The following is a 25515-nucleotide window of genomic DNA, read 5'->3' on the forward strand; positions in this document are numbered from 1 at the left end:
ATTTTCTAGTGGAATGGGGGGACCATGCTGTGAAGGGCGGCCGTGGGTGGCCATTCCCAGAACTTCCCGTGGGTACTTACTGGTGCTTGTGCTAGTGCCGATGGTGTTGATGGTTGTGGGGACGGAGGAGGAGGAGTAGAGGGGCAGATGGCCGTTCTCGCACGCCAGGTTTTTGTCCTGCCAGCTGGAAGCGCTGACGCTTATGCCCGAGTCTCGAGAGTTTTGCCATCCGTTGAGCTTGTCGTCGGAGTTTTGTCTTTGGTGATAGTAGTGCGTCTGCCCGTAGTCCACCGAATCCGACCGACCTCTGCTCTGGCTGCCGAAGCCACCCGATGTGCGGTCCTCCAGGTGGTTGAGCCACATGGCCAGGGCGCTCCTGTCCTCTAAGGAGGTGGCAGGGTGTATCAAGGCGTAGGACAGCAGCTGCCTGCTCTCCTCGATGTGTTGGTTGTGTTCGATTGAGTGGGCCAGGATTTTAGGCAAGAGTTTCATGTATTCGACTTTTGCCTCGATGTTTCCGGGCTTCAGTAAAGGCAGGTGGGTTAACAATAGGGAAATCACTTTATCCTTGGATTCCTGTTGCCATTGGTTAATGATTCCTGTTGAAGGAATAGAAAAAAAATAAAAAGAAGAGAATTGAGAAATTGGCAAACAGAGGTGGTAAAGAAATAGACACTGGCAGGGTAAATACGTCACACCAAAGGGATGCCTGCACGCATGATGCCACTGTGTGAGCATCTCCCAGGGGAGGTCATTGCCCTCCAAAACCAAGGTGACAGGCAAGGTGTGCCAGATTGGACACCAAGAGTTATCAGACACTCCTGAAAGTGATGGAAAAAGCCAAATTACACCCGCCTCTACAGCCACATAGCTCCACTGTTTTTCTCCTAATGATAACTAACCAAAGTCATAACTTGGCCCAAATCTTCCATATTGTTGCAGATTACACAAAATACTACACAAAACCTCTACATGGATAAACATAACCTTTTAAAAGCACTGGTTGGAAAATGGAAAAGGTCAAGATTCAAATGGGCTAACACAGGCAAGAGCCTCAGAGGGCGAAGAGAAGAAGCATCCCAGCAGGAGGGCAATAACCAAACCAGGGTGTGGGCCCACCCGCCAGCCCGGCGTGATAAGCTGCCCCAAAGGTATTGAGGGAAGGGCTCAGATGAAGCAGCCGCAGAGCTTTTGTTCCTCTGTTAGCTCACGGCAGATAGGAGAGGTTTAAAAAGACCAGAATAAAAGCAAACATAGGGTTTAGCTTTAAAAATATGCAAAAGGAAAAGTCAGGGAATTACAAACTGGTCACTTAACTCGAACTCCTGGAAAACTGATGGAACAAATAATGAAACAACCTATTTGTAAGCACTTAGAAGATAACAAGATGATAAGTGACTGCCGACACCGATTTGTCAAGAACAATTTAATTTCCTTCTGCGACAGAGTAACTGGCCTGTGAATAGCTGGAGAAGCAGTCAGCGCCGTATATCTTGATATTCATTAGGTGCTGCCGCACATGGCTTTCTCAGCAGCACACCAGAGAAACACTCTCAGGCGAAACTACTCTAATGTGGGCATGCAACTCATCAGAAAACCATATGGAGGGAGTTGTTACTGGTGATTCACCATCAGACTGGGAGGATGTGCTGAGCAAGGAGACTTGTTCCAGCCATGACACTACCCAGTATGCCATCGGTGACATGGGTGATGTGACAAATGTGTTCAACATGCAGATATCACGCTAGAAATCCAGAAGACTGGATTAGAAGTCAAACAATGTTGAGACCTGGAGAAAAGTCAGAAAAAAACCAGCTGCATTAAGTAGGTGCAAACATCTGCATGCAGGTGGGAACAAATCGCTGTGCAGTACCAGGCGGGGAAGAGCCTGGGATCAGGAAGCATCACAGGCTGAACATCAGTCAAAATGCCATGTTGCACATAAAAACTGCACCAGCCAGCCTGTCACCTGTCTAAGAGGTGAAGACTGACGTGGACAAGCTGCTCTCCACGTCTCCTGGGGATTGTTGTATTGTTGTAATAGGTTTGAATTGCAGCAAAGATGACTGAGGTCAGACATGAAGAAACTATCTCCTGCAGGTAAGGCTAGTGATGCACAGGCAGAGATTGCCTACAGACCTTGTGAAAACTCCATCACTGGAGGTTTTTCTGAACAGCTCACACAAACACCTGCCAAGGATAGCTCAGGATCTACCCAGACCACCCGACAGACGCTTCCCAGCCCCAGGTCAGTCTCTCCTCCAGCATTTACCAACCCCCTCTATGAAGCCTTCAAACTTTCAGTCGCTGTAGCAGGCTGTGCCTAAGGTGCCACAACTGAACCATCTGGTGAAAAACGACTTCCTTCTGTTTGCTTTAAACCCACTGCCCAAAACATCACCAAGTGAGATCCCCCAAAGTTCTCATGTTATTAACCCCCCCCCCAAACTTCACATTGTCCCTCCCTGTCTGCCGTCTCCTATCCATACTGTAGAGGAAGGTGCTCCAAATCATTGATTATCCCTATATCCTTCACGTGGTTTTGAGCTAGGGTGACCAAACCCACACCACTGAAATGAAGACCTGGATGTCCATCTGTAGGATCACCCACCTGGTTTGCTCTTGGGAAGAACCATGCTGCCGTCCAGCAGTTAATCCAACCTTTCCATCACCCCACCACCCCATGACACAGAAGAGGGCTATTACAGTGGGGCCTTTTCCCAATTAAGACCAAACCTTGCACATCGGTTCCCCAACACAACTGCCGTGGTGAGCAGCACTCAACCCTCCAGCTTCGCCTTCCCAGTTTCAAGGCGTGCAACCGTTTTAATAGGAAGCCACTAGATGGCTTGCTGGAAACACCGACGTCTCTCACTGGAACTTTCTGCAGTGGTATTTACTTCTCCACAGACCCACCCCTCCTCCAGAGCTGCTTCCCGACCCAGCTGCCGGCGTGCCTGAGCCATCTCGTGCCGCTGTGCCGAGAGGTGCACGGGAAACAGTGTGGCACAGCTTTGGTGGAGAAGGAACCACTTCATTTGCAGCAGAAGCAAATTTTGGTACTCTGGGTGTGCTCCTGTGCCCGTGGAGATGCTGCAAGGTTGTTTTGGTGCTAAAAAATAGGATTTGGAAAAGCAACGCTCAACCTAAGTGAATCTTTAAAAAATACACAAGCATGGCAGGACTCATGGTTCACCAGAGCATCTCCGTATTTTCCGTATGCAGATGGAACTGCTGCAAGCAAAGCTTCCTGTCATGCTTAACCCAATTTCTCTGTCCCCTCTTTCTCCCTGCCTCTCAGTCAGCTGCCCGGAAGGTTGAAAACCCATCTTATTTTCTCCCCTCCTCCTGCAGAGGCATGCCACCTATTCCCTTATCACCGCCACATTTTATCACTGGCGTTGGGGTGATTCGGCAGTGCTTTCAGGCTGGCGCAGCCAAACCCCATCCCGGCACCGCCTGCAGGAAGAGTCTGCAGGATTTTGCAGCAGCTCAGATAAAACTGAGAAATCAAAAGATCATTAAAAAAAGGCACGCAACGCACTGCTAAAAGAAGTCGGTGCCACTTGTACATAAGAACCAGGTAGCAAAATACATGCAGAAAAAGCAGAGCCCAGTGCGAACTGGGTGCAGGGGAGGAGGATGAGGATGGGGGAGGCAGGTGGCCGTGGCTGGACTCATCTTCCTCGCATGGCAGGGGGGACTAAGCGTGAAGATCACCACTGGAGAAACATAGGATGGTGCCATATCACTTCTTGGGAAACCTGCCTCGGACCTCCAAGAGATTTGGGTGTTTGAAATCACAACCCCAACAGATGGAGCGTTGATCCGAAAGCCCGCGGCTGGTGACGGGCCAGGCACCCTTCCCTGCCCTGGCCCGGGCAGGAGCCACTTTCCTTCTCAGCCAGCAGCAGGATGTGCACAATTAAACAAAAATGGAAAATAATTAGATCTGAAAGAGGTTTGGCTCCCTCTGAGATGAGGCTGAAGGTCAGGCTTAATCCTATCTGCCAGAAAATAGAGGGATCTGGAAAGGGTGCCGTGGGAGGAGGAAAGCTGGAGCTGCCTCTGGGCAGGGTGAGAGGGCCAGGTGACCCCCCAAACTCCCTCTCCACCCTCTCCCCAAACACAGGAGCCCCTGCTTAAGGTCCCTACCTGCTGCCACGCACTCCCTGACACCTGGGGTGTCTCACCTTTCATTGCCAGCACAAGCCCCCCCGGGTCAGCTGCAGTTAGGGTGGGTCCCTGTTTTGGGTTCCCACATCCCAGGGTCCCAACACGCTACCTGCAGTGATGTACTGGATCGCAGGCACTAATCACATCACAGCTTCATTAGTCCCCCTGGGTCCTGCTTCAAAGATGCCTGATGCTTTCTGTCACAAGGCTTTTGCTTCTCTAAGGGATGGCAAGACTATTGATATTTGCAGCAGGCAAATCTGAGCATAGAGAAAGCCCCAGAGTTAGAAACTCTACCTTGCTGTTTTGAAACTCCCCAGAAAATCCATCCTGCCTGTTGCTGTCATTGCACTGACCTCTCCTTTTGGAGATGAGCTAAAATAAAGGCTCCATAAGGAGTCAGCTCCCATCCCAGCCCTGCGACCCCTGTACTGGGAAGGGGTGGGAGCTGCTGGCCGAACATCCCAGTTTTCATTACAGGACTCTCTTTCTTGGGTGAGAAGCTGAATGAAGGTGGGATGTGAAATTACCTTCTAACTTAAGATTACCTACCCAATACAATTTTGCTGCCATACAGCACAGCTGATGCTTGTGCAGGATGCCTGCAAATAAATATAGCACCAAATATAGCCGGGTCCTGCTTCCAAGGCTGAAACCTGTGCTGTGCTATGAATAGGTCCAATGCTATCCCTGAAACAGGGGCTTTATGGCTTGAGAAAGCGGTGATGTTTGTCAATTTAATAAGCGCTCATCGGATTTCTCTGTCAGAAATCTGCTTAATCACTTCTGGATCCTTGCAAACTGTTAATTGCCTCCATGTCTGCCGGCGATGGATCCACCTCTAACGCCGCACAGCATGAAGGACCTTCTTGCCTTTACTTTGAACCTGCCTCCTGATAGATGACTGGGTTATTTCAGCCGCCACCAAGGCACATGGAGCTCCTGAAGCTGTTAATGATGTACTGGGAACAGCTGCAGTTTTCCGAACGTAAAGCCAGCCTGGATGGACAGAGGCAGGGATGCACACAGTCCCTGCAGACACCTGCAAGACCCAACTCAGGCGGCACACTGGTGCCTGCATTTAGAAACACTGAAGTACCTAATTGCCTGTGTTGTTCTTCTATTTTTGTTTTTTACCAACAGACTTCTGACCCCCACCTCGCAAACACCGACCCGCTCTGGAGGAATGGCCGAGAGGAGCTGTCAGCACAGGCGCACGAATGCGTGTGTCTCACCAGATGAGATGCCTCCAGGGAACAACGGCAATGCAGGATACATCTCAAGTGCTTAAAAAGACCCCCAAAACCAATCAGCTCCAGCCAAGATAAACCTTTTCATTTTGACAGCAGAAACTGGGTTATCCTCCTGTTGGCATAAACAACTTATCACATTTCACAAGTGAAGTAGACAAATATGTTGACTGGGGTCTTGACGAAGTGGACGAGATGAAAGATGTGTAATTTATGAGCTAGACAACAGCTTATCATGAGTAACAAGGACAACAATTAAAGACTGAAAGTGTTTTAAAAACTGCCCAACCATTTTCCGAGTGACAAAGAGTATGTTCAAATAGCAGGCTTGGTACCATCGCTCCACAATGGTAATCAATGCATTTAAGTTGTCAATAAATTGCTCTGAAATTACTGTTGTATTATGCCCTTGTTTTCAGTTTAACAACATTTCACATTAAAATTTCTCAAAAGCCCATATAGATAATTTGTCCAGCATGTAAGAGTTAGATGTACACATCTGGAGGGCACCCACCAAACAGACCGCCTTCACAGCAGGGCTGAATGGATCGACACTCAGATGTTCTCGGGGAGAAAAAACAGGAGTTTGTACCAGAAATTTAGGCTGGGATCCCTGACCTTGCTAAGTGGCATGCTGCAGCATCAGGGATAGGAGGGAGGAACTGGGTCCTCCTGGACCAGGCCCTCCTAGGGATGGACGACACCGAGGTTTTCATGTCTTAGACGGCCAACAGCAAAACAGAAAACCAGTCTGTTCTCAGGCAGCTTGCAACTGCTTCAAGCACGCCCGAAATCGGCGGCCCCAATGCAAGCAATGGCTATTTCTGGGTTTGCAGGAAGGTTTTGCAGAAGGCCTTCCTCAGCAGCTCCTAGACGAGGTTCCCATTGTTCGCTGTTTCCTGGATTACTGATGTGGCACCGGCTCTGGGCAATGGGCAGAGCTACGTGGAGGCACCCACTTTTTCAGCAGAGGCAGAAAAATCTGTGTCTGGACTCCTGCTGCGTAAAGACCCAGCAGCACATTGCTACCCGCCAGCTCCTCCATACATGCATGCAAGATGCTGCGCTCATCAGAATCACCAAAATCTGCAGCAACCAAGGTCATCACCAGAGTCAGTACCGGTACCTAACACCGCCCTGCATATGAACACAGCGCAGCAACCTCTGTTCAGCCAAAATGTCATCTCTCAGTGAAGGGCTACCAAGAGACAAACCCCAACCCTATGCCTACCGGGTATTTGTTCCAGTGTGTCCCTCACACCTCAGTTGGCCTTCATTTCCAGTTGAGTTTACCTGGCTTTAGGATAAATTCTGGTCTTTAATTTCTTTAATTCAGTTAATTGGTCTTTTCTTTAATTCAGAGAGCTCCCTGATGTCCTGCATGTTCTCAAGGGAAGGTAGTCGGGACTCAGCATTCAAGTCATCTTCTACTTTTGTTTCTGGTAAGCTTAGCAGAAACTAAATGTCCTGTCTCTAAGAGGTCATCGCCCTGTGCTCATTAATCCTGAGGCCATGGCAACACTTCTGCTGGCTCTGACTTCCAGCACCCAAGCGGATTGGGTCTTATTTGGCTCAGTGAAAAGCATGAGTTGGGTAGAGAGACCATACCCCACTCACACGGGGTGGTTTGCAGCAAAGTTAAAGCAGAAGACCAAAAAATGAAGATATTTAAACCACAAGTCTGAATTTGCACCCAGTACATTGACCAAGGGCAAGCTGCTGCCAGTCTCAGCCTTCCTGCAACTGGATTAACTGGTTTGCGAGATGGTCCAACTCCCCACCACCAATCACACAAATCTCTCCAACACTGCTGTGGAGATGAACCTGCCCTGGCTCTGGCCGCAGCAACTTGACTGAAGGTGAACTTTAGCATGTTTCCAGACAAAGGGATTTCAATTATTATTTGCAGTAATTAGTACCTGCACGCCTACCCATTCACAATACTTTCTTTGGGTGAATTTACTTCATTCTCTTCCTAAATTAGCCTCACTCAAAAGACCAACATTAAAGAAAACAAAGTGAGAACCTTCTTGGAAACCCTCTCTGTAGCCCATCCAGAGCACATCAATACCCTCGCCGTTAAACCTGGCAGCCTTCTCCCCCTGCGAGAGGCCAAATAATAAGAATTTCAGCATGTGCCTTTTCATAATTGCAAGCGACGCTAAATAAAAGTATCTCGACGATAAAGGTTATTGCAGACCTGCCGATTGCACAAGTCAGAGATGCAAGCTGGCACTGAAATGCCAGTGAACCTGAATCCTACTCCTCGTCTCACCAAAATCGATGCAAAACCGCGGCTAACACAGGCAAGAAGACACCAGTGATGTTTCTAAGTGTGTCTACAGCCGGGAGGCTGCAGCGTGGTGTGTAAACCCAGCCAACCTTCCCCTGCTACGTTCAAACGGGTTTGAATTTATGCCTGCGCTAGAGCTGACAGCGTGGAGCGGGAGGACCTAATCCTATACGTCTGAAGGCAACGGGAGCCGTGCCAAAGAGCATTGTGCCTGCTGGATCTGGCACCCGCGGCTTCCTGGCACCTCCCGCGTCTCCGCGCTGCAGCGGCTGGGAGAGGCCAGCTCTGCAAACCGGGGACCGATTCTTCCCAGCTCCCCAAAACTGCTTGTCCTGGTGGATAACAGGATTTCACAGACGAAAAGGCAAGAAAACCTCACAGCTGGCTTTTTGCTTTTGCTCCCTCCCATGCAGGTCTAACAGCCCGACTTGGGGAGAGATTTAGGGAGCAGTGGTGAAGCTCTTTCCCTGTAACAAGCTTTGGCTAGGAGCTGGGAACAGCCAGGTCTGCAGACAAGCCCTGGACACCAGGAGGGCTTAGGGCCTGCTATGCGTGGCAATCAGGGCTCTGCACTTTCCCTCCTGGAGTATCCACCCCAACAGCTATGAACCTCTAGGTCCAAGGTGGTTGCGTGGCTCAGCGCTACTCCAGCATTTTTGGTCTATAATGAGATATAAAAAGGCAATCACTGAATTCCCCCTTTCCCTAGCTGGTTAGCTTCTGTGCAGATTTAAGCACAGATGACCTCTTTGAAGGACAGAAGGAACTTTTGCTCATCAGCACCCATAAGGAGAGGACAGATAGATGGCAATCTGCGCCTTGGATCACGCAAGGCACGTGCATGACCTCCCTTCTCCAACGCACACGACCCACCTTGCACCCTGGCTCCATGACGGTGCCAAGGAGCACCAGTGCTCGACGGAAAATTTGCCGGTGATGCGCTGCAACCTGTCGGTTCACATGGTGCTGGCTCTCCTCCGTGTTTCCAGCAGCTACATCACATTCTAAGGGGCTAAAAATACATTAAGTACTTTCCTAATGTTTCTTTTCCACCCGAGCGGTTGCTGCAGAGAAGCTCCGAGCAGGAGGGGAGGTAAACAGACTGGTGTGGATGCAGGGAAGAGATGCCATAAAAATGGAGCAATAGGCACAGCACATCCTGCAAAAGGAGGTGGCTGGGAAGTACCTGCTGCAGGCGAAACTAGTTCCTTGGAAAAACAAAGGGAAGAGCCATACAGCCATCAAAAGCAAAGTGTTTCTGATTATACTGCAGGATTCAGCACTGACAGGAGCACAGAGGACTTCATGAAGGAGCATCTTCTGCATCTTTAATGACCGAGATTAAAAAGCTCCATGTAAATTAACTACGCAATATCCCTTTGACTTGTCAAATGTAGCTGCAAATTTAACTGCTGAAACCAATCCCGTCAAAACGACACAACCTTCTTTCAATCGTCCCCAGCATCCCCCTGCACGCTACGGGCAAGTTCTGCAACAGCCACTGCCAAGGCAGCATCAAAGGGTTTGCCGGCACAGCTGGGTCACAAGAAGCATGTCGGCCATTGTTGGCCTTATTTTCTGTGCTTCATAAAAGGTGTGTCCCTGCTGGGCTGTGCTCCGAAACAAATCACAGAATTGTAGAAACATAGAATAATTTGGGTTGGAAGGGACCTTCAGAGGCCATCTAGTCCAACCCCTTGCCATGAGCAGGGACATCTTCAACTAGATCAGGTTGCTCAGAGCCCCGTCCTGCCGGGCCTTGGATGTTTCCAGGGATGGGGCATCGGCCACCTCTCTGGGCAACCTGGGCCAGGGTTTCACTGAACTCACTGTAAAAAATTTTTGCCTTATATCTAGCCTGAATCTACCCTCTTTTAGTATAAAACCATCACCCCTTGTCCTATCACAACAGGCCCTACTAAAAAGTTTGTCCCCATCTTTCTTTTAAACTCCCTTTAAGTACTGAAAGGCCACAAATAAGTGTCCCCAGAGCCTTTTCTTCTCCAGGCTGAACAACCCCAACTCTCTCAGCCTGTCCTCAAAGGAGAGGTGTTCCAGCCCTCGGATCAGGCTACCCTCAAAGATAGCCTGACATGGAGGTGACGTGGATGTGGATGAGCAGCCGGGAGCTGGCTGCTGCATCCTGAATGCACTTCACTTTTGAAAACCAATTTCTTGCAACACTTCTTGGGAAGCCAGGCTAAGGAGCAGGCGACCATATGACATGCAGCTTCTGGGGAAAAATACCAAAGGAAAAAAAACAAAAACAAAAACCCTTTAGGGGATAAGACCTGAACCCTACTCAACTCGTTGCCCTTTTAAAGGCAGTTCTCCTTGGGGAGCAAGGTCAGCTGTTTATTACTGGCAGCTCCCCTCTCCATCAAGCTCTCCAAAGAAATGGCAGCCCCATCAAGTGTGTCCATTTTGTAGCACCGGTCCCTTCCTTGTGGAGAAGAAATGACTGGGAAGGACGTCCCCAGGCTGAGCATCTCAACCTCAGACTGCGCTTCTTGGTCTCACAGCAGCGACAGCGTTACCAAGAGTAGGGAATTCTGGCACTGAAGTCAGCCTCAAAGACAACCCCTGATCACACCTTCACATCCTGTCACCCCAAACAGGCTGATGAAACCACCCCAGCAGATACAGCAGCGGGGCTGCTGAGGGAGCTCAGCACTCGCCATCCAAGCTGTGAACTCCAAAGGGAGCAAAATGCCCATTATTTTGGTCAGAAGCAGAAGAAGCTGGGAGATCCCTCAACAAAACATCCCTTAATTCATGCCGAGAGCCGCAAGGACAGACAAACCCAGCTCTACGCTGCTGCAGAGGGAGTAGAACGAAAAAAGATTTTCACATTTTTGACACTATTTTCCCCCTCTACCTCGTGAGCTTGCCAGAGCTCCAGTTATTAGGAGGCTGTTTGTAAAAACCCAGAAGCAATATATTTTTAGCACTGGAGAATCGCATGGCACGATCATTAAGCGTGCTTCTGCAGACAGCAACAAGAGCGGGGATTTTTCCTTCTCTAAATTGGCTGCAGCCACTACAGTTTTCAGCCCAAAGCAGACTTTCAGGAAATTCAGGAGGAGCGGGAGTCTTTTTCCATGACATATTTAATACTACCAAGCTCAACTACACTTGATTTTCATACCATGCATCTGATGGGAGGTTTTATGGATTTGTTTTCTGGGCTGTATCTGTTGCACTCTTTTGCTATGGAGCGTAATACCATGTATTATCACAACACTCCCTAGCAACATGACTTTTAATTTAGTGCAGAGCTTTGCAACATTGAGCGCATCTCACTGACTCAGAGCAAAGACGACACGCTGGGAAACCTTAGCAAAAGCCCCACAGGTGCCAAGGGAACCTACGCCACCTGTACGACAGCATTTGAGCTCCTCAGTGCGGCTTGGCCAGCACTGGTGTGCAGGACACCTTGGGAAAGATGAATTTGCTTCACTGATTTCACAAGCTGCGGTGCAGCCGGCATGGTCTCGCGGAGCGATGACTACATCGATGACAGAGGTGCCAATGGGTGCAAAACAAAAGTGAAAATCCCACAAGTTCTGTCGGAGCACTCGGCGCTTGGACTGACAAATGAGGGAAACGGGTCAGCATCAGAAATAAGAGCCCAGAGCCAGTTGGGGCATCGCAAGGATCAGGTACCATCTCCTTGCTTCTCACCCAAAGGCCAGGAGGAGGACAGACGCTTGGTAGACAAACCAACCAACCTCCTGCGAAGCTGTCTTGAAGAGCGAAGCCAGCCTGACACCGGACAAGGGCTCACAATGGCGGTTTCTCTTCACTTGCTGGAGCACACAAGCTCCTGGGCATCATGCTCCCAAGCCTCAGATGGGGAGGATGGTCTTTTGAAAGTGCAGGAAAATAGTGCCTAGGTCCCACCTGACAACAGAAAGCATGCAAAACTGCAAAAGCAGCTCAACGGTGTGGACATCACCAGGTGAGGTGCTTCTCCACCTCTACCTACTGGTGCAGGAGAGCAGCAGAAGGCAGGAGCACCCTCCATCCGGGGTGGGTGGGTGGAAGAAAGCTATCACCGCAGAAATGACACCAAAATGCTGTCCCGGGGGAAGCGGCTGCTCTTGGGCCGTAACGGGAGGAGCGGAGGGGAATCCATCAGCCCTTGTGCATGCAATGAGGAGACAGAAATATCAAAGCAGCCGTGCCAGGTCTGATGGACAAAGATATCCCGATGAGATCCTGGGTCAAGTGGCTTTTCTTGGCTGCTGTGCAAAGTTAGCTGAGCTCAGCTGGCCTGGAGAGGCAGCTTGGCCCGCGGCAATGGGAAGGGTCAACGAGGATTAAAAGTATAATTAAACAGGGGGCTGCGGATTGCTTCCAGAAGTCCCATCATTTCTTGGAGCTCATGAGCTCAGCAACGGCAAAACACTGCTGGTTTTGGTGCTTCTGGGACACGGGGGTACAGGTGGGAAATGAGTTCACTGCCTGCTTTCACTTATGTTCAGGTTATAGTGCTCATATGCCTCCGCATGCCCTCAAATCCAGATTTTCAGTGGAATTTCCTGGGACACAGGAAGCCAGAGAAATAAAACACGCGATTTCTGCATCTCTTCTTTGAGCCTAATACATAAAAACGCCCAAATCTTCCTCGCTTTCAGTGAGGAGATTACAGGCACAACTAGAGGCATGGAAGAAATACTCCTCAGACTTCTTAATTTCAATTGCAAGAAGTGTTTTAGCAAAAGCTAAACTGAAATGTAGGTAAGTTTCTTCGAAGGCCAAAATAAAAATAATAAAAAATTATCTGAATGTCATAACTGTGTTGCCTAACATGGATAAAGGATTTAGAAGGGGCAAAAATAATACTAAAAATAAGTTATGAAGGGTATGTAAGGTATTGATATACAGCACATGGTTTGAACTGTTAATCATTGAACAGATTCCAGTGTAAAAATAAAAGAGACTGAAGCTGCACATAATGGAGGAGTTGCTCTATTTATAAACTTCTCTGTGCAAAGGGCAGGCGAGGGCCGGGACGAGCAGGCAGCGGGGGCAGAGGGCCACTGCTACGGAGCCTATATTTTGAGGAAAATAAACAGATTTTTTTTTAATATTATTTTTTTAAGCGTTGTCAACAAAATCAAACCAAGTTGTCCAAGAGCCTGTGTGCCCCAGCCATGTGAGCAGCATTTACAGCTCCTGCATGTGACAGCTCTCCCAATTTAGCCAGTAACTGACTCCCTCTGACCTGTAATAACACTACTCCCAAATTAGAGCCCTCAATTTGACTTGGCCTCGGTCCTTCCCTCCCAGCGACATAAAGCATCCTTTCCCCCCCCCCTCCCCAAACATTCATAATCCTGTCCTTTGGCACTGCCAACTCAAACTCACATTTAGCCTTTTCCTATTTTTTTGGGGGGTTGTGGAGGGATGGGGGGGGTGGGGTGTAGGGTGGGGGTTGGTGCAGGCAGCGAGAGCTGGGGAAAAAGTCCGGTGGAAAAACACCAAGAGACAAAAACAACAACAAAATCAGACAAAAATTCCAAGTTGGTGACATTCAGCTGGAAAAGCTCAATGACTCACATGCAAATAAAATCTGCCTAAATTCACTGCTGCATGACGCAGGCCACTGGCTTCAACATAAAAAGGCCAGGATGAAATCATCCACAATTAAATCGGAGCTTGGAAGGCTGCAAAAGCAGCCGCATCAGCGCGGTTCCCTCGGCTTAATAGGAAACACAAAGGAAGGAAGTTCAGCGGAGTGAGAACATCCCCCTTTTCCCCTCCTTTCCACCGACACCTCGCGCCATCAGTCATCCCCAACCGTCGGCGTGGCTCCTCCGGTATCACACGTCGGCGCTCAGCTCCAGCAAGTTGCTTGCTAGCAAGCGGCTGCCAGCTTTTAATGGGCTTTCCTGGAATACTAGCTCAAAAGTAAAATAAAAATAAATGTGGCTACGTAGGAAGGCAAACCCCCACCAGTCAGCGACTTCTTCCAGAGGTTTCTGCCCCGTCCTTTGCAGAATGGCATGATATATTGTACAATTAACATTTACAAACCCTGGACCAAATCCAGTCCCTCCCCAAATCCCCCATATACGCGAGGAGGGAGAGAGGGATTTAAATCTTAGTTCTTCAGTTTTTTTCTTGTATTGCAACAGCGCTTTTAAACCTCATGAGTTTTCAAACACTGTCTGAAGCCACACTATAGAAATGCACGCGCAGTGACCCGCAGCACAGGGTTGAGGCAGGGGATGGGGTGCGAGGGGTTCCCCGTACGCCGGCACGTGCACCAGGGTCCATCTCCCTGCCCCTCCAACACAACCGTTCGTGGGGTTGTGCCATGAACCAGGCCACCGGCCTGGTCATCTGGGCTAAAAATAACATTGGGAGGTGGGGGAATAAACTAAAAAAGGTCATTTTAACCTAGACTGGGCTGCTGATGGGATTCACAGCACGGACCTACAAAAGGCTTTTGTGCTTCACTTGAGAAGGGAAAACAATCTTTAAGCAAGCGTTGGCCCCTCTGCACCCCAAAATGCTGCTCTAGGGAACAGCATCTGTCCGGGATGCAGGAGGACAACGACCCAAGCATCTGGAGTGGCCGCAACCAGTGGCTCATTGCACCTAATTTTGGCTAGGAAAATGCAAGGAGTCCACAGAAATTAGGTGACCGGCTGCACATTTATTGAGAAACAAGGTGCTTGAACCTCTATGGGTTTTCCCCTCATGGGGGCTGGTGTGCCTATCCCTGGGATTAACTGCGGTGCTGCCGAAAGGTCCCATCCCGAGCCGAAGGCTCCTCGGCACTCACTCGCTCCATCTCGCAGTGGCTGCAGAAGCAGGGTGTTAACAGGTCCATAAAAGGTAACTGGGAGACGCGAGCCTCCTGCCAGTGAGCCTACAATTGCTCTGGAGGAATCCGCACCTCCCCAGGGGAAAAAAAAAATATATATATATTGAGAGAGAGAGGTGTGCAAGCGGGGAAAGGTTGAAACCGCCTGCAGGACATCCGACAGAGCCCGGGCCCTCTGGTCACCCACCCTGCGCAGCGACACTGCCCTCCCTTCGCCACCAGACGCTAATTCCTCTCACCCTGCCCAGCCCTCCGCTGGTGCAATTTTAGGTCTGTGAATAGGACCATCTGCCTTTGAGATGCTCGTTTATTTTTGGCTAAGCCCTCCCTTTCACCACTCCCTCCTTAAAGGAAGTCCAAATCAGGCGCCGCTGGAAATGGTGCTTCTCGTCCAGTCCCCCAATCACCGAGCATTAACAAGCTACCTACAGCATGTTCTGTAACGCTGGCACTCATAAAACTAAGGGTTGTCATTATTTTCAAGGCGTTTTGCAAACACTTTTTCGTTCCTCCCTGCGTTACTACCGCAAAGTAGTAATTATTCACTTTTCTCTGAATATGGTGGGTTTGGTCCAGCGTCCTGGAGCTCAGCCAAGACGTGCTCAGCAAAATTTAACATGGCCAAAGTAAAGATAAAACAAACTGGCTCCTATCTTTGGATGCTAGGGACTGCTACCAGTGCTTCCTGTCCCACAGCAGACATGGAAATGTTAAAAATAAAAATAAATGCTGGAACCGCAGTGGCCAATAATGTAATTTCCACTTATTAAGAGGAAATGCAATGCCTGGAGAAAAAGGAGTTTTAAGGGAAGTTTTACATTTTACACATCTAAGCACTGCAAATGAAAGTCATCGTCATGATCTGCTGCTCCTCTTAGCAAAATGCTGCGTAAAAATGCTGCAAAACCCTCTTGTGCCCAAGCTGCCTCCAGTCCTGCCCCTGCAGAAAGAAGAGACCAGAGCTGGAGGGAGAAGGCTGTGTGCACTAGAAATGCCACATCTTGAACCTGAAGCAGTTGAATGCACCCCTCAACAATGCTTCTCCCTGGGGCAGAAAGGATCTGGGAGGAGAGAACCTCCTTGGTGGCCCCAGACTGGGTTCTGGGTCTGAGCATGCAACAACACGCTCCTGGTTGGGGTGAATGTAGAGACCCCCCAGCCGCAGCTGCACCCCTCGGGATGAACATTGGATCCTCCTCCACGTCCTGGCCAAAGGCGTCCAGCATCACTCAGGAGGACCGCACGTGGTGTGGGCTAACGGGCTGAATCTGTGCATCTGCCAGCCATGAAATAATTAATTTTCCCTTCTTTGTTAAGATTTTCACAAGTGTCTGGGGCGGGTAGGAAGAGCATTCCTGCCCCGCAGGTAACTCTTTCCATGACAAGTTGGCTGCTTGCGCAAATCCAGGTTGCTCGAAGCTTGTGCAGCTCTCCCACGACCTTTTTTTTTTAGGAGATGAGAAAAGTTGTGGTTTGGTCTAAGGTTTGGCCCTGTTCTCAGCTCTCTTATGAACCTCAGGAGCTACAGGGGCATGGAGTCTATTCCTGGAAACCAGCATTAGACAACAGAGAACATCCATATGGGGGAGCCCCTCTTGCTGCACGCACAACACACGCTGAAAAGCAAGAGCCTGTTACGGTGCCAAGCTTTTTGCAGGGAAAACGTACCCAGGACTTAAAAAAAGAAAATTTCTGTGCAATGCTTGAGGTGTAAAAATCAAGCCCTGGCTTTGGCTGGCTGCTAGTCTCTGCCCTGCGGGAGCCTGGGGAAACACCTGGCTGCTCATTGCTTCAAACTCTCTGCAGCAAATAAAAGAAAAAAACAATTTAACTGATCTGATCAGATCTCAGATTCGACAAGATTTCCCCCCTGGGTAAAAATTGAAGTGTTTTGCTTTGGCTTTAAAGTACGATGGACAGAAAACTACGATAGCTTGGCTGTGAAGCAGGACGAGCAGCTACGGCCCCCCCACACTGCGTGCTCAGGGTGCAGAAGCCCCAGGAGTTCGGCAATGCAGGCGTCCATCCCTTCCCCTTTCTGCTACTCACATCACCCAGTGCAAAGCACTTGACCAAAGCCAGCGATGAGTCACTCTAAGGAGGAGACTGTCTAATTTCACCCACTTTGATCCTGCCCTGAAGTGCAAACGTCAAAGAGGAGGGAGGGGAGAGCTGGGGGCTGAGTCAGGGAGGATGGGAAAAATCTGTGCATCTGTAACAGAGACATTCAAAGCAAAGTGAAACTCCTCTTTTTTTACAAACAAACCAAACCAAAACAAAAAAAGTGGACTGGAAGTGCTGGCTCCTACCAGCTAACAGCTCGTACCAGAGCAGTGGTACCAGCACTCGGCTGACTGCCTGTATGTTTGTGAGCTGTAACAAGCTCTCGCAAGGCAGGAACACCGGCTTAAAACACACCTTCCACTGGGGAATTCACCACGTTTCAGTGCCGCCCGCGGCTGGCACGTAAAGGCTGTGTTTCCTTTATAACCAGCTTCACATTTCGCTTCTTGTATACCCACGAAATGCTGCAGGACCTCAAAACAAAGACAGACATTGTTCCTTCAGAATAAAACTGCTGTTCACCCAATTTTTATTTCTATTTCACGAAAACATCCCAGGAGCTGCAATGCTTTGGTGGGGGGGGAGGGTGGCTAAAACGATCTGGTGGCACCACAGTCACAGCTGTTTCACCAGGAAGGTTTCCATGATGCTCTTTCCACTGTGAACACAATATGACACAGGTCAACATGGACATTTAACTTAAAGAACAAAGAAGAATGCCAGTCCTTGCAATTACATGTTCCCGCTGCTGAGCTGGTTAGTTTGGCCATGCACGGTGCTGAAGGCACTGGTTCCTCTCCCATAACTGTTGCTGCCCACGGAAGTCCCCAAAATTATGTTGAGGAGCCCAAAAAAGTCGTATGTTTTGCCACTGTGTATATACTAATGGGCGTTGGGGATGTTTGGCAGCAGCTGATATAGCTCCAACAGCTACTGGTGGTCCAAGTGTTGGTGTTATCAACGCTGACCACCGGCATTAGGGCAGACAGCAAAGGAGGAGAGAAAGTGAAGATCACCCTCAAACACCTAGGGAAATATCGCAAGGAACAGGCAGGACAACATCTTCTGTTCAATTGTAAAATTTCCATTTAACACTACGTTTTTGAGCCTTAAGACATGTAGAAAACCAACCGCTCTCCTGGCTCCAAGCAATGATGATTTCAACACTTCTTAGTGCCCAAAACCTGAAAAGCTTTTACCAGCTAATGCAAGTTTTTCAGTCAAACCAAAATCCTTCCTCCCCCTCCCCCTGCCTGGCTAAAATGTCCATTTTCAATTACCAAAAAAACTACAAGAAGGATGTGAGATTTCATTTTCTTGACCAAATTCCATAATATTTGAGAAGAAATTTCCAACAAAATGGAAACTGAGTATTTTTGAGGAGGGAGAGGAAGGAGCAGGTTTTCCTGCAGAGGAAGATCCCCTTCCATGCCTCTTGTTCTCCCCTGAAGAGCAGCAATACATTGCAATAACCCACACGGAAAGACTCGACCTATGCTATTCAGAATTGATGAACATGAGAAGCAACAGGATTTCTGGAAGCCGCTGACCCCTCTTCCCCTCCAGGCTATTGATTACAGCAGATCAGCAACCACACTCCTCAAGCAGCTCTGAGCCGATCTACAGCGACACCATGGTAAACACACAGAAATCTAGCAAATTAGGAGAGCTACGCAATGCTCTCCTGGATTTTGCAGTGGGTAAATCCTGCCTCACCACTCCTGGCAGTCACTGTAAGTTGCTCCTGCGATGCCTCAAGCCCTAATTGCAACCCCGTAAACAGTGCGCAGAAACGAGCAGAGAGAAAAGCGTACTGCTCGGTCCTCAGAAATGGTACTAGAAGCTTTTCTTGGCTAGAAGAAAAGTTGGAAAAATACTGATGCAATTGGTGGGAATAGTAGCCTGTATGCTGCAGGGGTGGTCAAACACTGGAACAGGCTTCCTAGAGAGGTGGTGGATGCCCCAAGCCTGTTCCAGTGTTTTAGTGTCATTTGCACAAGGCCCTTAATAATTTGCTTTAACTTTTGGTCAGCCTTGAATTGGTCAGGCAGTTGGTCTAGATGATGGTTGTAGGTCCCTTCCAACTGAAATATTCCCTTGCCTTGCCTTGCCTTGCCTTGCCTTCCCTTCCCATGCAACCCCATGCAGCTGGGCTCTGCTGCAATCAAGTCTACCCTGCAGAAGGACCTGATTGCCGAATACCTCCAGCAATTCAGACTCTTGCTGGAGAGGCGCAAACTGCACCCACCCAGCATGGAAGAGCCAGAGAAAGGCTTTATTGTGTCGTGATACAGCATTAGCATCGTCCTGCTCAGTGCTATGTCTGCAATCTCCATCTCAGGGGAGATCGGGTCTACATCCTGGATCCCCATCGGAAGAGCAAAGCTCCGGTGCTTCCCAGCTCAAAGGGATTCCTACAACTGCTCAGGTCCTCCAGGTCTCCAACTCCCCTGGTGTGGTGTGAAGGGAAACTTTAGGGTGGGGTTTATACAACTCTTGAGTTATCATTTTGTGTCTCCTCCTGGTATTAGGAGACGGTAATTCTTAGCTAACGTAAACCCAGTACAGTATTTCATGTAGAGGGCTGCTTTTGCTGACAGTAGCCTTTCACTAAAACCTCTGGACAACACTCTTCCACCAGCTACCCCAGGGTTGGTCCTTGAGGAGAAATGCCTTAAGTAGAGGGGAATTGGAGGCTGCAGCTCTCCTGCATGCTGGCAATCCCATAAAGAAAAGCACTCACACAAGTAATGCTTGCAGAGCCTCCGCTCCTCTTCTGGGCTACTTTACAAACAGCAGCACAGCAAGAGACTTGTTAAAGGCAGAAAATTGGACAGCAGGAACAAATTCCCTGACCTGCCACTTTCCACAGTCCCTTTGCTGCCGTGGAATATGCACATACAGCCACCGGACAACGAATTGCAATTCTCAACGTGAAGCAGTGTGACAAGAAAAGCTGTGAATAAATAGAGAGAAGTTTTATATGGAAACACAGCAGGAGGGAATGTTATTCCTAGAGATGCTTCTCCATCAGATGTTGACAATTGCTTCAGAGCATGAAACCGCAACAGCTTCAGCAGGACCAGCTCGGAGCAGCACAGGGAGGAGGTGGGGAAGGTAGTGGGAAGCTCTGGTTTCCCAGTCCCACCAAATACCACTGGGGGGAAACTAGAAAACAGTTTTTGGGCAGACATGGTAGATGCAATAAATTCCTGGCTTGATAAAGCAACCAACGCAAGGCTGTGCTCAGGTTTCAGACCTTATAACAGCCATCACTGTTTGCAGAAGAAAGTTATTTTCGGGGTGAAACCTGATCAGCTCTCGCGGCAGCCGGCACAAAGGCCGGGAGAAGCGCCTCGCTGCTCTCCTCGGGACCTGCCTGAACCACAGCACCAGCACTACCTGCTGCCCCTCTCCTACACTCTCCGTGTCGCACGTGCCTGCCCAAGTCGCGGACACCAACCCAGACTGGATTAGGCTGCTGAATGCAAGAATAGAATAGAATAGAATAGAATAGAATAGAATAGAATAGAATAGAATAGAATAGAATAGAATATTATTTATTTTATCCCAGGATCCCAGAGGACTTTCACCCAGTGCATGACTTCCTAACATCCTTTCCCCTGTGCCACGCTGGGAGCCCAGCACAAGCAGCAAGGAGTCCTGATCGCAGGAGTCAACACAGACAGACTGCTCTTGCTGCTTTATTAGCACTCAGGGAACTACCCGCAAAAGCCGTGCGGCTGCAAGGCTAAAGCTCACCAGCATCTCCTTCATCCTCAGCCCAGCCTTTCCCCTCTTTCAAGTACTTTGACATGAATTTAAAGCTTCCTGCGCCTTTGAGTGGTGGCATAGGAGATGTCGCAGGACACCCTGTCAATGGAAGATGAGTAGTGAAGTCAGAGCTCTTCAGACCTTGCTGTCCTCCTCAACATCAAGGTTGCCATTTCCTACTGCTCCGTATCACAATGATTTTCCACTCTACCAAACAAATGCAGAGTTGAGTGAAAAAACCATTCCCCCATCCCTAGCCACCCCATTCACCCATACAAGTAACAGCCCACCAAGGCTGGGGAGGATCATCACCCTGACACTCAGATCTCTCTGCCTCCGGGGGAGGTGACGTCCAGGAGGACCTGTACATCGCCAGTCGTGGCGTCACCCACCGCTGGTGTTTCACAGGGCTTTGTGTTGTTGATGGGAGTGGGAACCAGCCTCCCTGCCGGGTTAATGTGGGTCCCCATCAGCCAAAACTGCTCCTGCAGGAACTCACCCCTTCCAGCCAGGGACCTAAAACTGCCCGCCTGACCACTGGAGGAGAGGAACTGCAAATGTGGGAGGTTCGGGCTTTGAGAGAGGAAAATAGCATTCAAATGCTGTGGGGAAAAAAAGCAACCCAACCTCTGAGAACACTTTGACCGTTTTCTTTTGTTTGAGGCATTTTCTGGGTAAACCCATGAAATCAGGGGTATCCAACAGCCCCATCAGTTGCTGTGTCCTGTGCAAACCTTGCATTAAATGAGCTTTTTCTCCCCCTGCTCTTGGAAGGAAAAGTCTGTTTCTCCAGCCTGGCTAAACAACTTCACTGCACAGAAATGCAACCCACTTCCAGCTCTCCCAGCGTCGGGGATTATGGGGTTACAGATACATGGCCTTGCCATACGAAACCAGTTTCCTGGATACTTGCACCACGGCCTCTAAATTCTGTTGTGGTCTGGATGACATGGGCTGCTGGTTTTAATATTTTTGGATGCTGAAAGCAAGGCAGGCTCACTGCAAGTCCCAGCCGTTTTCTTTAACCCTTTTTTACTGAAGGCGCATTTTCCATGATGCTGCAGAAGAGATGCAAGCTGTGGTGTGGGAGGACGCAAGGACTGCTGTGGGGCACAGCCGGGTCCTTCCATCATCTCACTTCTCAGCACACCATTTCTAACGGACTGATGGGGTTCTGAAAATACACTTGCTTCTCATCTCTGTTCATGTAAAGACCAAGTGAAGTTACTTTTCATTATGTAAATATGTCTATTATTAATATAATTTATGGCTAGGCATTATTCAGTGAGATTAATGAAGCATCTTTGCTTCTAAAGATAAAACATCTTTCCAAGTATTTCCTGTACACATATTGCTTGTTCAGAGCTTCTGCATTAAGGCACTCATGTAATGGCTTTCCCTTAGCCGTGCCCTCCACAGTGGGCTGCTCCAGGCTGGGACGAGGAGACCCAGACCCACTTTCTTCTCCTGAACAGGACACTTTAAGGCCTCTGGGATTCTCCGGATGAATGGGGCTGGGACTTCTCTACACCATTTCTCCCCAGAAGTCTCCCAGCCTTTCACAGCGGGCGTTTATCTTCCAGCCTCCTCCTGAAGGGTTTTTCTGGGCAAACCCAAGAGGGAGGTCAAGCTGATGCTGATGCTGATAAATATGTCCAATGGATGCAATTCAGCTTTGCAACCCGGCCATCCGCTGGGTTGCAATGCTGCAGGTTGGCTCCTGTCCCTCTTCTGAGCATGGATTGATACGACCCAGAAAGCCCTGAACGATATGTACCCTCCAGTGCAAAACATCTCTCCACCTCACACAGTGAAGACCCACAATAGCTCTTGAGATCCAAGTGAAATGGCTGTCCTTGGGAGCTCTAGGTCCTGCGGCACCTTCTTCTCCAGCCTGGCACTGGGGACTCTCTGGGTATCTTGCCAGGCAAGTTTCCCCAAACTTCTAGGAGAAGCCAAGGCTGCCAGCGTAAGAAGTAGCATCTGATCAGCCATGCATGACTTTGAGTAAGGACATGTTTGTCATTCCTTCCTGGCCTATTTCACAAGCTTTGTGGCTACTGCTATGCCCTGGGCACCTTCACAGCACATGGGGTGAGGCCTTAAAGGAAGGAAAAAAAAGCTCTCTGGCAACGTGATTGCAGCCAGCTAGAGAAATCAAAGCTGTGCGCACCACCTCCCTTGAAACTTCTACACCAACAGGCAAGAAGACCTCACCCAAGAGCCAACAACAGGAAAGTCAACCTTGCTGCAGACTTGAAGCAGAGCCCCGATGCCATAAATGTTGCTTTTGTGATAGTGCTGTGCCCAATGAACCGACATGGGGAGACAGGCCCCATCTGATAGAGCACTGTTTTAGGGATGTTCAAGCCAAGCCCACCAAGTAGTCAGTGTTACCCTTTCAGTGCAGAACACACGGTCCCCAGCCTTGGTGACAGCCCTGCAGAACACTGGAGATCTGCACCTGGGCATCGCTGCCTTGCATTGCCAGACTCTGGGGCGATGCCGGCCACACACATCACACCAGGAGAAACCTGCCACCAACCTCTCTCCATCTCAGAGAATCACATCTCCTGCACATTCAGAGCTGAAGAAAACCCTCGGTGCAGCAGATGAACAGACAGGGAAGAAGGCAGCAAATACCTCCATCATTGTATGAAATTACATAAATCCTCAGCGACCAGCATTTGGAAACTTGCTTTTGATCTCAGGTTATGCCTGTAGCATCTCTTTGATGAAACCTGTCTTCCATAAACAAAATCTAGCTCAGGGAATGAAGAGGGTGATCACACAACCCAGCTTGCTATTGAATTTCCCAAAATAAACAGCACATTCACAGTATCAACCCAAACTTTGCTCATCCTCCCTAGTCATCACCACCTCAGCCATTTGAATGCTGGTGTCCTCCAGCAAAGTGTGTCATGCCGTCTTTGTCATCCTCACTGCATTACTGTAGCAAACCAAAAGCTTTGCTTTGGCCAAGACCCCCTCCTTGCCAAGCGTGTCATCACACAGGATAGAAAGATAACTCCAGCCTAAAAGACGTACACTTCACGGAAGAGCTCTTCGTGACCTTGAGGAGCAGCACCGGAAAACATCACCTCTATCAACCAGCACCTACGGTAGCAAAATTCACGGCTTCCACAGAGTTATGTCCAGTTAAGACAGAGGAGTCCAACTCCCCCAGTCTCTCACCCACAGCCCTAGGTGTCCTGCAAGAAACCACAGCTCCCAGAGACTTGCCTTCATCTTGTAATGAAAGGTTAGCCTCCAGAAAACAAAGAGGGCTCAGTGCAGTGTGCTGGAAGGAACATTAGTTTCTGCATTAGGGAAAATTTGTTTGCAATAAGGGCACCAAAACTGGACCAAGGAGCCAGGACGATCTTCTTCACAGGAAGGGTTTAAGAGCAGAGAAGACAACTGTGTCCAGAACGGTCCAACAGTGCAGAAAGGCAGGTAAGTAATTTTGATGCTCTTTCCAGTAACCTATATACTATTATCTTTATATACAATATAAAGATAAAAGCATTCATTCAGGAAATTGAAAGTTAACCAGCTCATGGGGCGGCTGCTCTGCTTGTTCTCCTTGAGGATCCTGTGCACATCAACGGATGCTCCCCCTACAAAGCAAGGGAGGACTGTACATCTTCCCATGCATCTTCTGCAAAGGTGAAGTTAAACTCCCCACAGAGGTGCAGAGATCCTCCTTGGCTGAGCCAGACTGTCAGTTCTGTATCATTCAACAGAAACAGAGTAATTTACACCTGCTGAGGCAGTTCGTCACCTCTGGCAGATGAAACCACGTAAGCCGGTCGGATGCTTACAATCAACGAGTTTCTCCACCTCCTCTGCAGTTCAGCAAAATTGTTTTAAAGATCCTTTGTATAGAATGACAGGTACGTTTACTTAAAAGTAAATATGTAGGACAAAAAGTGCTTTTTCTGAGCTTCCTGAGGCACGCGGGTTTGATTAGAAGGCGAAGGGCTGGTGGGGAGGGGAGTCTTGCTGAACAGCTACAGTAGGTGATACAACTGAACATATGAAAGGCTGGAAAAGTAGCTTTAGAAAGCATTAGCTCCCACACTTTCATGTAATCAGATACAATGCTAGCCAACAAAATCCTGGTTTTAATAGCCAATCCAAGTTTTACTTGGCTGGCAGTCAAAATTTGCTTTCTGTTTTTTAACTCCAGCATAAGTCGCTCTTGAGAAACAGATTTTGCCTGCATCGTATTTTAAACAAGTCAATAAAAATGTGATTTAGAGGAGTTAGTATTAAAAGATTGGGGTGAGGTTTTTCCATTTCTAATTCCTCAGCAAATATTATACTCCCATCTATCTGTCTGGCGTGTACGAAGCCTGTCTAGAGCAGCTCCTCTGGAGTATGTGTGATCCCCCAGTGATTTATGAATGATTTTCCATCACTCTGAGTGGATATATTCTGGTTTATAGCTATCTTATTGACATGTTCTTTGTATTATGCTGCCCTTTCCGTGAAGATCTTCATGTCTGCACAGGTAAGGCAGCAGCTTGCAGGTAAGACTCTACAGGGATAAAAAAGGGTGTCCATCCAAGTGGATTTCATGTATTCGACCGGAAAGGGATCAGAGCTCCCATCATCAGCATCCTTCAAAAGAAAACACCTGTTTCCAGGGCACAAGGAGGAGAAGGATACCGACAACTGGACAATTTTTTTTTTAATCTGATGAACAGTTTTCAGGCAGGCAGTTACCTGATAGCGAGAATAAATATGCAGGACCACCATAATTAAAGGATGTTTAACAAAAAGGCTTGATATGCACAGTCTCAATTAATATGTATATAATATATGTATTTATTTGGACAATTAGGCAAGTTTCCCAAGATCTTTCTAGACATCTAAAGACAGAGCACATTTGGATTGTAATGTATTGTTACAATACATTAGTGTGGGATGCATTATTACAAATGGGATTTTTTTTGTCTTCACAGGTCAATTAAAAAACCCAGCAAGTTGCTAGGAGCCCCTTAAGGCTTTTTTTTAATTATTTTTTTTTTAACCAGCCATCCATGATGACGGAAAGGACCCCCAAGACTGGCAACCTGGCAAGGAAGCCCACATCCCTGTGACCGGCTGGGCAG

At 48.7% G+C, this 25515-nt stretch overlaps 1 protein-coding gene across 5 annotated transcripts in view; it reads right to left on the reverse strand.

Moving 5' to 3' along the window:
- SAMD4A (sterile alpha motif domain containing 4A) overlaps positions 1-25515 on the reverse strand; it is a 103631-nt gene that overhangs the window by 40405 nt on the left and 37711 nt on the right. For all 5 annotated transcript variants that reach the window (XR_012662392.1, XM_075104307.1, XM_075104305.1 and 2 more), the window contains exon 2: positions 81-599. Coding sequence is in view for 4 of the 5 variants with exons in the window: in XM_075104307.1 (XP_074960408.1) it covers positions 81-599 (519 nt within the window). In the remaining variant the exon portion in view is untranslated. The remainder of the gene's footprint in view (positions 1-80; positions 600-25515) is intronic.

The sequence above is a fragment of the Phalacrocorax aristotelis genome, chromosome 9, assembly GCF_949628215.1.
Source record: "Phalacrocorax aristotelis chromosome 9, bGulAri2.1, whole genome shotgun sequence".
Classification (NCBI taxonomy): domain Eukaryota; kingdom Metazoa; phylum Chordata; class Aves; order Suliformes; family Phalacrocoracidae; genus Phalacrocorax; species Phalacrocorax aristotelis.